Here is a 15288-nt window from a genome sequence, read left to right as displayed (position 1 = left end):
GAAAAAAAATCTCTCTCTTTGTTCCTTTGGTGTTGATCTTAAATATATCCTCTCTGGTTACTGACTCACTGACCAATGGAAATCGTTTGTCCCAAATTTACTTCCTCAAAACCTCTCATAATTTTGAACAGCTCTATCAGATTTCCTCTTAACCTATGTTCTAATGGAAAGAGTTTCAGTTTCTCTAGTCATTCCTCATTACTAAAACTTTTCATGCCTGGTAAAATCTTAATATTGGGCCAGAAATTCGGGTCCCCACGGGTGAATACGCGCTGGGTACTCACGCGTAGGGCCAATGAAAGTGCCGGTTTCGTGCATGCACTGCGCATGCGCGGGAAACCGGAACTTCCGTTCCCTTGAAGGAAGGGGTTCACAGGTCAAACGCGTGCGCTGGAGAGGCAGCGCGTACGCCTGGAACTTCCTTTTTTTTTTACAGGTTTCTCCGGGAGGGTAAGTCTCCAGCAGCTACGCTTTTAAAAAGCAGTCGCAAGGCCTGCTTTTAACAAGTTAAGTGGTGAATTAAGTAAAATTAAAATATTTTTTCCACAGGTTTATTATTTTTAAATACTTTAAAGAAAGGTAAGTTTATTTTTAGCCCCATTAGAAAATGTAATTAATTTTTTCAAAAATTTAAATTATTGTGTAAAAGTTATTTTATGTAATTTATAGTTATTTAAAAAATGTGATTTAAAAAAAAAAATTATTTGAAGTTTTAGTTATGTTTTAAAGGGGCCGATCTCTATTTCATAGATTTGACAGGTCTTCCTGTCAAATCTATGAATACAGAAACCCTGCTATGATTGGCTCTCCATGGCCCACGTGATCCCAGGGGACGCTTCGAACTAACTGCGCCCCTGGGATACGCAAGCACTGCGCACCGGCAGTTGGAGGAGGCCCAGGATTGGAATCCCATGCGGGCCCACAGCACAACGGCCTACGCGCTATGTAAGTGCAGGTCGGGGGCTTGCACCCACGGGAAGCCTCCGACCCAAATTTCTGGCCCAATGAAATTCTTTGCACCCTCTCAACATGGTATTGATATCCTTCCTAAAAGCGTCAAATCTGATTTTTTTAAATTTATTCATTCATGGGATGTGGGCGCCGCTGGCAAGGCCAGCATTTATTGCCCATCCCTAATTTCCCTTGAGAAGGTGGTGGTGAGCCACCTTCTTGAACCACTGCAGTCCATGTGGTGAAGATATTCCCACAGTGCTGTTAGGGAGGATGTTCCAGGATTTTGGCCCAGCGACTATGAAGGAAAGGCAATATATTTCCAAGTCAGGATTATGTGTGACTTGGAGGTGATGGTGTTCCCATTCACCTGCTGCCCTTGTCCTTCTAGGTGGTAGAGGTTGCAGGTTCGGGAGGTGCTGTCGAAGAAACCTTGGTGAGTTCATGCAGTGCATTTTGTAGATGGCACACACTGCAGCTACAGTACACTGGTGGTGGAGGGAGTGAATGTTTAAAGTGGTAGATGGGGTGCCAATCAAGCGGACTGCTTTGTCCTGGATGGTGTCGAGCTTCTTGTGTGTTGTTGGAGCTGCACTCATCCAGGCAAGTGAAGAATATCCCATCACACTCCTGACTTGTGCCTTGTAGAAGGTGGAAAGTCTTTGGGGAGTCAGGAAGTGAAACGCTCACCACAGAATACCCAGCCTCTGACTTGCTCTTGTAGCCACAATATTCATGTGGCTGGTCCAGTTAAGTTTCTGGTCAATGGTGACCCCCATGATGTTGATGGTGGGGGATTTGGTGATGGTAATGCTGTTGAATGTCAAGGGGTGGTGGTTAGACTCCCTCTTGTTGGTAATGATCATTGCCTGGCACTTGTGTGGCGTGAATGTTACTTGCCACTTATCAGCCCAAGCCTGGATGTCGTCCAGGTCTTACTGCATGTGGGCATGGATTGCTTCATTATCTGAGGAGTTGCAAATGGAACTGAACATTGTGCAATCATCAGAGAACAGCCCCATTTCTGACCTTATGTTGGAGGGGAGGTCATTGATGAAACAGCTGAAGATGGTTGGGCCTAGGACACTGCCCTGAGGAACTCCTGCAGCGATGTCCTGGGGCTGTGATGATTGGCCTCCAACAACCACAACCATCTTCCTTTGTGCTAGATGTGACTCCAGCCAGTGGAGAATTTTCCCCCTGATTCCCATTTACTTTAATTTTACTAGGGCTCCTTGGCTCCACACTGGGTTAAATGCTGTCTTGATGTCAAGCACAGTCACTCTCACCTCATTTCAACGCGAGTTAATTCACATTCAAATGCAATAGGCATTTTTTGCACAACATTCCAATACTAAAGTTGCTCTTGCTCATCAGCATTCATTAGCTGATATGTAGATACTGCCCACATTTCTAATAAAATATTATCTGAGATTGTCCTTGAAGTTGTTTGATGGTTGCTTAAGCGAGTAATCGTGATGTATTGCTTGAGGCTACTTGCCATGTTGCGATTGTATTTGCCTTGGTTTAGGCATGATGCGGGGTGAACCATGTCCTTTGTACCTGCCAGAATGAAGATTGAACAAAATGTATGAGTTCGTCAAAATGTTAAAGGGGAGATTGGCCAGTACCCAGAAATATTACAAACATCAAGAACTAGAGTGATGTTGAACAGTGCAATTAAAAGAACAGATGGCAGCCAAGTTTCAAAGCTGTTATCAGGAACTTTTGAAATGAAAGAAAATCAGAATTGTTGGTATTAATGCCTAAACACATCCCACGTTTCTTGGACTTGTAGAAGGTCAACAGCTGAGCTTCAAATAATATAGCTTTGTTCTTGAGCAGCGGATTTTAATGAGTGAGCTTTACTTATCAAATCGTGCAGCCTCAGCTGCATCTGCTGCTGAAAACTTAATTTGATATTTTACTTGTACAGTGTTTTTATACCAGACTGTTGGTTTTGCAGGCCAGGATTAAGACAGCTGTTACGTTCAGAAAGCTGCTAACATTTCACAGGGTTTCAATCCTTCTAGAACACCAAAAAATACAGCCAAATCAAAGCTGATGAAGCCAGAGTTATAACAAAAAAACTGGACAAATCTTTGTTTTTACAAAACTGGTTGATGGTTGTAACCGGTGATCTGAAAAGACAGACTGACAGGAACATGGGTTCTGCTCTCATTTTCTGTACAGTTGCCTGTTTATCATATGTTGCCTCATCGGAAACCTTAGTAACATATTCAACACAATGTCCACCAGAACTGAATGAATCCATTGCAAAAAACGTGCCTGTTCTGAACCTCAGTGGCCTCAGACTCAGAAGAAGTTACTATGACTGCCTGAGGCACTACAGCCAACTACAGGTGAGAAGCTGGTGTTTCTTCATCTTAAACTCAGTAGTTTCTTATAAACTATAGATTATTGAAGAAAAGACCTAATTTTCATTAAAGTAAATTTTGAGGTTTTTTAAATAACAGTGAACGTCTTTTGTAATTTCACAATTACGGAAATTATAAGTTAATCCTCTGTATTTAGAATAATATTGTGCTGTACATCTTATATGAAGGTGTTATGTGGGCCATTTCGTAGTCAAATGGATTTTTTGGATTTTCAGAGGATAAAAGTTGAGGTCACCTTTCAGTATAATTCCTATGATGCACTGATTTATAAACTGCAAACCTAAGTTAGAAGACAAACACTTATGAAGATGTTACCGTGCGTCAAATTTTACAAACCTAACAATTAATGCAGACCTACCTGACCGATAAGACTACATTTTACAAATCGCTCTTGCACGAGGGTCTGTGAGCCGGGAGCACTTAACAGAAATTTGGGCACAGAGGCCCATTCACATTATTGGAAGGAGAATTTTGCGCACATTGCACTCACCCACTGAACCATCGGGGTAACCCCAGGCTCCTCTAGTTTATTCAGTGTTTATTTTCCTGTGTATATTATAATGGTAATAAATTACTGCAACAAAATTGTGCCATGACAGTTCATCATAGAAATCAGAAACAAAATGATAACTCGCACTATGATCCGAAAAGTGAAGGTTATCAATAGTTCTCCTGACAAAACAATAAAGATCAAATGTGAAGTCAGAAATGTTCATCAGGCTTATATTTAACATCAAATGAATTTGGTTAATGTGTGTCTTTTATGTTTGGTTCCAGATCCTGCTTCTGAACAGTTCTAATTTAGAGGCTGTAGAGGACACAGCATTTTCAAACATATCCAGTCTTAAGCAACTCTATCTATATGACAACAGGTTAATGGAGTTTCCATCCAAACCAATGGCTCCACTCACTCTGCTCCAAGTCCTAGATATCAGCAACAATTACATCAAGGAAATTAAATCAGGTATGTCCCTTTGCCCATCTACATTGACAAATAGTTTATATCCCATAACACAAGTGACAGGGGCTTGCTCAAACATTTCTCCCTCAACCAACACCACCAATAATAGATTAAATGTTGATACACCTGTGTGCTGTTTGTGGGATGTTGCTGGTACAGAATGACTTGTGCATTTGCCTCCATTACAGTCATTGCACTTCAAAAAGTAATTGGTTAAAATAAAATTTGTGTAAACTGCTTTGAAATGTTTCAATGTGCTAAAGCAAGCCTTATGATATTGTAATTTCAACAAATTAAACTTTCTTTCGCCACTGAGTGTTATGCTCATTCATAGTAAGTGGATTCACTTTATTTGTTTCATAAAAAAGAAAGACTTGCATTTATATAGCGCCTTTTGTGACCTCAGGACTTCACAACATCCCAAAGCGCTTTACAGCCAATGAAGTACTTTTGAAGTGTAGTCATTGTTGTAATGTAGGGAAACTATATTAAAATGGCTACAGTGCATTCAAATACAGGTAGACTACCCTTTATCCGGACTTCCGAAAACCGAAACCCTCTAAAAACCGAAGGTTTTTTCGGTCAGCATAAGTCGTGCGCACGACATGACCAGAGTGGCACACGACTTACAGGCCTAGCCGGATAAGGGATAGTGTAGCATTTTTCCGCACTTCTGAAAACCGAAATCTTTATCCGCACATCCGAAACCAGAAAACCTCTGAAAGCCGAAAGTGGAGCAAAGCATGACTTCTGAAAACCGAAATGCGCACGACCACGACCCCCGCCGACCCCCACCCCCGACCCCCCGGCCGAACCCGACCCCCACTGACCCCCGACCCCCCCCGCCGTACCCCACCCCCGCCGAACCCCACCCAATTTTGGATAAGAGATAGTGTACCATCCTTTATCCACACATCCGAAACCAGAAAACCTCTGAAAGCCGAAAGTGGCGCAAAGCATGACCCGACGCTGCCGATGCTTGACCCACGCAGGTGTTATGCTGCTCTGTGTGATATTTGCTGCTCTCTTAGATATTTGCTGCTATTTGCTGCTCTCTTAGATATTTGCTGCTCTCTTAGATATTTGCTGCTCTCTTAGATATTTGCAGCTCTCTTAGATATTTGCTGCTCTCTTAGATATTTGCTGGCTTTTAACAATTTGTGAAAATGCTAAAAAGAGCTGCAGATACCCCAATGGGTAACAGTGAGAAGCAGAGAAGGAAGCGTCGCTCATTATCGATATCGCAGAAAGTGGAGTTATTGCAGAAGCTTGATCGTGGTGTGTCTGTGCGACATCTTACTGAAGAATATGGTGTGGGAAGTACCACCGTATATGACTTAAAGAAACAGAAAGACAAGTTGTTGAAATTTTACACTGACAGTGATGACCATAAACTAATGCAAATTAGGAAAACATTGCATAGGGCAAAAAATGAAGATCTTGACCGTGTGCTGATTGAGTGGATTCGACAACGCAGAGGTGAACGTGTGCCACTGACTGGTTTGATGGTCATGAAGCAAGCTAGAATATACCATGAAGAACTGAACATTGAAGTTGAGTGTGAATATTCAGAAGGTTGGCTGCATAAATTTAAGAAGCGTCATGGTATAAGATATCTGAAAATCTGTGGTGAAAAAGCTTCTGCTGATCATGAAGCAGCTGAAAATTACATAGATGAGTTTGCAAAAATAATATCGGATGAAAACCTCGGCCCTGAACAAATTTACAATGCTGATGAAACAGCTCTGTTCTGGCGCTACGTTCCTAGAAAAACATTAGCAACGGCTGATGAGAGTGCACCAGCAGGTTTTAAGGATGCTAAGGACAGGTTGACTGTTCTTGGGTGTGCCAATGCTGCAGGCACACACAAGTTAAAGTTGGTAGTGATTGGAAAAAGCCAACATCCGAGATGTTTGAAAGGTGTATGCAATTTACCTGTGCATTATTATGCGAGCAGGAAAGCATGGGTAACCAGAGGAATATTTTCTCACTGGTTCAATAACCACTTCGTACCAGCGACACGAGCTCATTGCAGGCAAGTTGGACTGGAAGAAAACTGCAAAATTTTATTGTTCCTGGACAACTGCTCTGCACATCCCCCTCCTGAACTTCTTGTGAAAAGTTATGTTTTCGGCATTAACTTTCCCCCTAATGTGACATCTTTAATACAGCCTTGTGACCAAGGAATTTTACGCTCCATGAAGAGCAAGTATAAAGACGTTTTTTTGAACTCTATGCTTGATGCAATCAACAGAGGTGAAGGAATCCAAAGCTTCCTGAAAGAATTCAATGTTAAGGATGCCATTTATGCAGTTGCTAATGCTTGGAACGATGTTGACAAACCAACATTAAAAAATGCTTGGCACAGACTTTGGCCTTCAACGATGTTTCATGAAGATGGACCTGCAGATGACGAGTTTGAAGGATTTCCTGTCAGTCAGGAGAAGATGATGATATCAAACCTCCTCACTTACGCCAAAGGTTTATCATCCGAAAGTGTAAATACGTTAGAGGAAGCTGACATCAAAGAAGTGCTGAACATTGACAATGATGCACCTGTTGTAAATTCGTTGAGTGATGGGGAAATTGCTGGAATGGTGTTAAATAAAGACAAGCATGAGGACAGTAGTGATGATGATGATGACATTGTGAACACAGGTGACAAAATCCCCATAGACGATATGGTGATAATGTGTGATCAGTTAATTGCTGGCCTTGAAAAACGTGCATTTATCAGTGAGCAAGAGATTATGCAAGTTTACTCAATTAAAGAGAGACTGCTTAGACAGAAACCAATGTTAATGAGACAAATGACACTGGAAGAAGTCTTTAAAAAGGCCGTCTGTTGTAGTGCTGCTTCATCACTTGAGAATCCTGTTCCTGGCCCATCTTCAGATGTCCAACTCCAACCTGATGACAATGATGCCAACACTGATGTACCCTCTTCTCCAAGATCCTCAAGCCAGATGTAATGCTGCTTCATCACTTGAGAATCCTGTTCCTGGCCCATCTTCAGATGTCCAACTCCAACCTGATGACAATGATGACAACACTGATGTACCATCTTCTCCAAGATCCTCAAGCCAGATGTAATGTACCTTTATTGCATGTTTATGTACAGGTATTTAGCTTAGTTTGTACCTGTACATGTTTGAAGTTTTACTGAATGTTTTCCTTACAAATAAACTGTACTACAGTATTTATCCCTGTAACTACAGTATTTATAGTCGTTATTTTCGGATAAGGGATAGTGTATCCTTTATCCGCACTCCCGAAAACCGAATTACCTCTGAAAACCGAAGTGTTTTCGCGCACCTTCCGAAAACCAAAATTTTCCTAAAACCGAAACACGGCTGGTCCCGAGGTTTTCGGATAAAGGATAGTCTACCTGTATTTACAAAAATAGAATATAGAGTTTGATACAGGTCTAATATACTTAGTTATATGCTTACAAATTCCAAAACTAAAGCCACCTATGGTTCTCAGATTCTGAGAGAGATGCAAGTTGAATTGGAACATTTCATGTGAAATTTGCCCATTTAGGTCAAGTTTGAGTGCTGGTTAACCTATAGCTTTAACAAATGCCACTGTACATTCTGTGTTGGGTAGGCCAAATGGTTTGTTATTGCTCAGATACACTCAGAAAACAGCATTTTTGACACTCTGCGACTTGAAATGCCAAATTGCAGTACTCAGCAACAAATACACTACAGGCAATAAGAAATCTGATGGATTTGTGATTGGATGTCACACTGTGACAAATCAGTTGCCCAGGTGATGATTAACTTGAATTGACTGGATTTATACAGAGTGCTGGTAATTCTTCGGCAGGAATCATTCTAAAATAGTTTTGGCTATATATCCAATATATCAATCATGTGGCATTTGTTAATTTGCGGCATACTAAAAAAAAACTTTTTTTTTAATGTTTATATTTTGGATAATTATGCTGACTTAGTGCTCATCAAGGTGAGACAGGTCAGTGCTGTGGAAGGGAACATTTCTGCCATTATTATGGGGAAAGGATGGGGAATGGGATTAGAACAGATAGTTCTGGTTGAAGACCCAGCACTGGCACAATGGGTTAAATGGCTTTCTTCTGTGCTGTAATTTTTACAATTCAACTATTTTTCACCAATATCAGCAAGAAGGACTATCAAACCCGAAGTAGTATGGGACACATGTAGGGCATGGAGTACGCACATGGCTTCAACATGGATTTTACCACTTCCCAAACCTATTTTGTGCATGATAAAAATGGACATTTCTACTAGAAAAATCTAGGCCTTAGTACAAATCCTTGAGTCTGTGAGTTATTAATAATTTGCTTAATCCACTGCCATGACAGTGGATTAGAAACATAGAAACATAGAAAAATAGGAGCAGGAGTAGGCCATTCGGCCCTTCGAGCCTGCTCCACCATTCAATATGATCATGGCTGATCCTCTATCTCAATACCATATTCCCGCTCTCTCCCCATACCCCTTGATGCCTTTTGTGTCTAGAAATCTATCTATCTCCTTCTTAACCATATTCAGTGACTTGGCCGCCACAGCCTTCTGTGGTAGAGAATTCCACAGGTTCACCACCCTCTGAGTGAAGAAATTTCTCCTCATCTCAGTCCTAAATGTCCTACCCCGTATCCTGAGACTGTGACCCCTTGTTCTAGACCCTCCAGCCAGGGGAAACATCTTCCCTGCATCCAGTCTGTCTAGCCCGGTCAGAATTTTATACGTTTCAATGAGATCCCCTTGCATTCTTCTAAACTCTAGTGAATACAGGCCTAGTCGACCCAATCTCTCCCCATACGACAGTCCTGTCATCCCAGGAATCAGTCTGGTGAACCTTCGCTGCACTCCCTCTATGGCAAGTATATCCTTTCTTAGGTAAGGAGACCAAAACTGCACACAGTACACCAGGTGTGGTCTCACCAAGGCCCCGTACAACTGTAGTAAGACATCCTTGCTGCTGTACTCAAATCCTCTTGCAATGAAGGCCAAAATTCCATTTGCCTTCCTAACTGCTTGCTGCACCTGCATGTTTGCTTTCAGTAACTGGTGTACAAGGACACCCAGGTGCCTTTGTACATCAGTATTTCCCAATCTACCACCATTTAAATAATACTCTACCTTTCGGCACGTGGCATAGTGGTTAGCACTGTTGCCTCACAGCGCCAGGGACCCGGGTTCAAATCCGGCCTCGGGTGACTGTCTGTGTGGAGTTTGCACATTCTCCCCGTGTTTGCGTGGGTTTTCTCCGGGTGCTCCGGTTTCCTCCCACAGTCCAAAGATGTGCGGGTTAGGTTGATTGGCCATGATAAAAATTGACCCTTCGTGTTAGGGGGGATTAAATATGTGGGGTTACGGGGATAGGGTTTGGGTGGGATGGCTGTCGGTGTAGGGACCGGGTGCTAGGGTTTGGATGATCAGCCATGATCTCGTTGAATGGCGGAGCAGGCTCGAAGGGCCGAATGGCCTACTCCTGCTCCTATCTTCTATGTTTCTGTTTTTCCTACCGAAGTGGATAACTTCACATTTATCCACGTTATACTGCATCTGCCATGTATTTGCCCACTCACTCAACTTGTCTAAATCGCTTTGAAGCCTCTTTGCATCCTCCTCACAACTCACAATCCCACCTAGTTTTGTGTCGTCAGCAAACTTGGAAATATTACATTTGGTTCCCTCATCCAAATCATTGATATATATTGTGAATAGCTGGGGCCCAAGCACTGATCCCTGCGGTACCCCACTAGTCACCGCCTGCCACCATGAAAAAGACCCATTTATTCCTACTCTCTGTTTCCTGTTTGTTAACCAATTTTCAATCCATGCCAGTATATTACCACCAATCCCATGTGCTTTAATTTTGCACACTAACCTCTTATGTGGGACTTTATCAAAGGCCTTCTGAAAATACAAATACACCACATCCACTGGTTCTCCCTTATCTATTCTACCAGTTACATCGTCAAAAAACTCCAGTAGGTTTGTCAAACATGATTTCCTTTTCATAAATCCATGTTGACTTTGTCTAATTCCGTTGATATTTTCTAAGTGTCCTGTTATCACATCCTTTATAATAGACTCTAGCATTTTCCCTACTACTGATGTTAGGTTAACCGGTATGTAGTTCCAGGTTTTCTTTCTCCCTCCTTTTTTAAATAATGGGGATACATTTGCCACCCTCCAATCTACCGGAACTGTTCCATAATCTATAGAATTTTGGAAGATGACAACTAATGCATCCACTATTTCCATGGCTACCTCTTTTAGTACTCTGGGATGCAGATTATCAGGCCCTGGGGATTTATCAGCTTTCAGTCCCATTAATTTCTCCAGCACTATTTTTTTACCAATACTATTTTCCTTTAATTCCTCCTTCTCACTAGACCCTTGGTTCCCTCGCATATCTGGGAAGTTATTTGTGTCCTCTTCCGTGAAGACAGAACCAAAGTATTTGTTTAATTGCTCTTCCATTTCCTTGTTCCCCATTATAAATTCTCCCATTTCTGACTGTAAGGGACCTACATTTGTCTTCAGTAATCTTTTTCTTTTTACATACTTGTAGAAACTTTTACAGTCCACTTTTGTGTTCCTTGCAAGTTTACTCTCATACTCTATTTTTCCCCTCTTAATCAATCTCTTGGTTCTTTTTTGCTGAACTCTAAACTGCTCCAAATCCTCACTTGCTACTTTTTCTGGCAACTTTATATGACTCCTCTTTGGATCTAATATTATCCTTAATTTCTTTTGTTAGCCATGGTTGGGCCGCTTTTCCTTTTATGTTTTTGCACCAGAAAGGAATGTATAACTGTTGCAATTCATGCATTCGTTCCTTAAATGTTGGCCATTGCTTATCCACCGTCATGACTTTTAATGAAGCTCCCCAATCTATCATCGTCAACTCACTCCTCATAACATTGTAGTTTCCTTTGTTTAGATTTAGGACCCTAATTTCAGATTGGACTTCTTCACTTTCCATCTTAATGAAGAATTCTATCATGTTATGGTCACTCTTCCCTAAAGGACCCCGCACAACAAGATTATTAATTAACCCCTTCTCATTGCATAATACCCAATCTAGGATAGCCTGTTCCCTAGTTGGCTCCTCAATGTACTGGTCTAAAAAACTATCTCGTACACACTCCAGGAATTCATCCTCCACAGTATTATTGCTAATTTGGTTTTGCCAGTCTATATGTAGATTAAAGTCTCCCATGATTACTGTAGTATCCTTGTTACATGCATCACTAATTTCCTGTTCGATGCCGTCCCCTACATTACTACTACTGTTTGGAGGCCTATAGCAAATCCCACCAATGTTTTCTGCCCCTTGGTGCTTCTTAGCTCCACCCAGACTGATTCTACATCTTGATTTTCTAAGCCAATATCCTTTCTCACTATTGCTCTGATTTCATCCTTTACTAACAACGCCACCCCACCTCCTTTTCCTTTTTGCCTGTCCTTCCTAAATATTGAATATCCTTGGATATTCAGCTCCCAGTCTTGGTCACCCTGCAGCCATGTCTCCATAATTGCAATTATATCGTATCTGTTTTCATCTATTTGTGCTGTTAATTCATCTACCTTATTACGAATTCTTCGTGCATTCCGATACAGTACCTTTAGATTTGTCTTTTTGACATTTTTAGACATGTTGGCCTAGAAATTCGGTGGCGCCTGGGTGTCAGTCTTGCCTGGGCGCCGGAAGGAGCCGCGAGCACCAGCTAGATATTCAGTTTGAGCGCCCCAAACGGAAGCGCGGCGCTACTCGAGGCGCCCTGCATCCGTCTTGGGGCGCTGCAACTGAAAATTGCAGCACAACGTGCCACAGCGCCACATGCTGCGGCACGGTGCGCTGCGGTACTGCAGGCCTTCCTCCCCTTCTTAAAGGGGAGGGGCCTGCTGCAGCGCGATCGGAGATTGCGAGTGCCGGCAAAAGAGCCCGGCACCGAGGAGAAGTGCCGGGCTCTTGGGACACAGCCGGCACAACGCGGGGGGGGTGTTAGGAGGCCGGGGACAGGAGCGCAGAGAGGTGCTGGCAGGCGGCCAACAACAAAGATGGCCGCCCCGCACCTCTCCTTTAATTTGCGCCTCTACCGCCGCAGGTAGGCCCCCCTGAACCGGTCGCAAATTGCGACCGGTGTTACAGCGGAGGGCGCTACCAAATATCGCGATCGGGGCGGTAGCGGGGCGCTGAGCACACTGATGACGTCATCGGTGGCGGCGCAGTGCTACCAGCTAACGCCGCCATTAGTGCCCCTCTAAATTTCGCGGGAGACGTGGCCAGTGGCGCTAAACCCACTAAGTGCCCTCTTTGGGCGCTAACTGGTGGCGCAGCCCACCGAATTTCTAGGCCATTAACATTTTTTTGTACTATGGCCCTAATTGTCTTATTACCATTTATTCTTACCCTTACTATTTGTTAGTGCACTCTTTTGTTTGTACGCTCTGTCCCTTCCTGACACAATCTGATTATCCTTACCCCAATCACTTTCCTGCACTGCTTCCTTGTCTTTTCTTTTTAGCATTCTAAATTTCTCTCCAACGGGACCCTCCCACCCCCCTCCCACCCTTATTTAGTTTAAAGCCCTATCTACCTCCCTAGTTATTCGATTCGCTAGAACTCTGGTCCCAGCATGGTTCAGGTGTAGTCTGCACAAAGTGGTCTTAAACGGGCTGCTTCTAAAGAGTGTTAAAGTTGAGAATTTGGAGAGAGTGGAAATTTGGAGCAGAGGGGGGAGGAGGTGCTGTGTTTTGCCTCCATAACTTATAGTGCCAGTGTTATAGGTAAATACTTAATTTAATCTACCTATAACTTAAACTAGATCAAGTAATTAGTTAAAAAACTAAACTATAAGCTAAGTGAATTAAATACATAAATTCTAATCAATTAAATAAATAAAACAAGGTTATATAGGGATGGCAGTGCAGGTGGTGAGCCGCAACTGCAGTGTGGGAGTTTGTGGACAGCATCGCAATCCTGGATGACCACATCTACGGTAAATATCTGCATCTCGAGGAACTTCAGCTCAGAGTTGTTGAGCTGGAGGCCGAGGTTCAGACTTTGCGGGGCATCTGGGAGGGGGAAAGATACCTGGACACTTTGATCCAGGGGACAGTCACACCCCTTAGGTTAAGTAGTGGTACAGGTCTGGTTAGTGGTCAGGGACAGGAGGATGTGACTGCGACTCAGGCAGGTAAGGGGACCCGAGGTGCAGTATTGGAGGAGCCTCAGCCTTTTCCCTTATCCAAAAGGTATGATGTATGAGCAAACTGACCACAGCACCATGGTACAGGAGGCCATTCAAGTGCGGGGAGTGAAAAGGAATGTTGTAGTGGTAGTGCACAATATAGTCAGAGGGATAGATACTGTTCTCTGTAGCCGTGACTGGGAGTTCCAAAGGCTGTGTTGCCTGCCCGGTGCCAAGGTAAGGATATCTCCTCATGGCTGGAGAAGAATTTGGTGTGGGAAGGGGAGGTTCCAGCTGTCGTGGTCCACGTAGGAACCAACAACATAGGTAGAACTAGGAATGAGGTTCTGCTGAGAGAGTTTGAGGAGCTCGGATCCAAATTAAAACCTCAAAGGTAATAGTCTCTGGATTGTTACCTGAGCCATGCGCAAATTGGAATAGGGACAAGCAGATCAGAGAGTTAAATGCGTGTCTGAAAGAGTGGTGTGGGATTAAGGGGTTTCGATTCATGGGCCACTGGCAACAGTACTGGGGAAAGAGCAAGCTGTTCTGTTGGGGCAGGTTCCATTTAAATCAGTCCTGATGAATCAAATAACTAGGGCTGTAGATAGGGCTTTAAGTTAAAAAGAGCGGGGTGTGGGGGTGGGTGGGGGTCAGGTGAAGGGAAATTTAGAAATCTAAAGAGAATAGTCAAGGCAATGCAGCAATTTGGGTAAAGATAAGCACAGTGTGACAGGAAGGAAGAGTTTAATAGTGCATCAGCGAATAAGGTGAAAGCAGGGAATAATGCTAAAAAGTTAAAATTAAAGGCTCTTTATCTGAATGCATGAAGCATTCATAACAAGACAGATGAATTAGTGGCACAAATAGAGATAAAAGGCTTTGATCTAATCGTCATTACAGATACGTGGTTGCAAGGTGACTGAGGTTGGGAACTAAATATTCCAGGGTACTTGACGTTTCGAAAAGATAGGCAGAATGGAAAAGGGGGTTGGCGGGCAAGAGGGAAGGCAGTAGTCCTGATAATAAAGGATGACATAAGGCCAGTAGTGAGAAAGGATCTTGGGCTCGGAAGATCAGGAAGTAGAATCAATATGGGTGAAGATAAGAAATAACAAGGGGCAGAAAACACTGGTGGGAGTAGTTTATAGACCCCGAAACAGTAGTTATACCATTGGACAGAGTATTAATCAACAAATAATAGGAGTGTGTAACAAAGGTAACACAGTAATCGTGGGGAAATTTAATATTTATATAGAATGGGCAAATCAAATTGGCAAAGGTTGTCTGGAGGAAGAGTTCATGGAATATATTCGAGACAGTTTCCTAGAACAATACGTCGTGGAACCAATCAGGGAACAGGCTATTTTAGATCTTGTTTTGTGTAATGAGACAGGATTAATTAGTAATATCATAGTAAAGGATCCTTTGTGGAAGAGTAGTCATAATATGATAGAATTTCACATTGAGTTTGAGAGTGAAATACTTAAGTCTAAAACTAGAGTCTTATACTTAAATAAAGCCAATTACATAGGTATAAGGGATGAGTTGGCTAAGGTAGATTGGGAAATTAGATTAAAAACTATGATGGTAGATAAGCAGTCGCAAACATTTAAAGAAATATTCCAAAATATTCAATGAATATATATTCCATTGAGAAATAAAATCTCCACAGGAAAAGTGATCCATCTGTGGCTAACTAAAGAAGTTAAGGATCGTATTAGATTAAAAGAGGCTTATAATGTTGTGAAGAATAGCAGTAAGCCTAAGGATTGGGAGAG

General features: G+C 42.6%; 1 protein-coding gene across 1 annotated transcript in view; it reads left to right on the top strand.

Moving 5' to 3' along the window:
- The first annotated feature begins 2465 nt into the window (after positions 1-2465).
- The window catches only part of LOC147123156 (uncharacterized), a 48917-nt gene continuing 36094 nt past the window's right edge, over positions 2466-15288 (top strand). The window contains exons 1-2 of the mRNA XM_085968036.1: positions 2466-3314; positions 4128-4314. Of these exons, the coding sequence (XP_085824162.1) occupies positions 3075-3314; positions 4128-4314 (427 nt within the window). The 5' untranslated portion in view covers positions 2466-3074. The remainder of the gene's footprint in view (positions 3315-4127; positions 4315-15288) is intronic.

The sequence above is a fragment of the Somniosus microcephalus genome, chromosome 2 (assembly GCF_052327205.1).
Source record: "Somniosus microcephalus isolate GS21.2 chromosome 2, FLI_Smic_1.0, whole genome shotgun sequence".
NCBI classification, from domain to species: Eukaryota; Metazoa; Chordata; class Chondrichthyes; order Squaliformes; family Somniosidae; genus Somniosus; species Somniosus microcephalus.
This window is presented reverse-complemented; position numbering and strand designations above follow the sequence as displayed.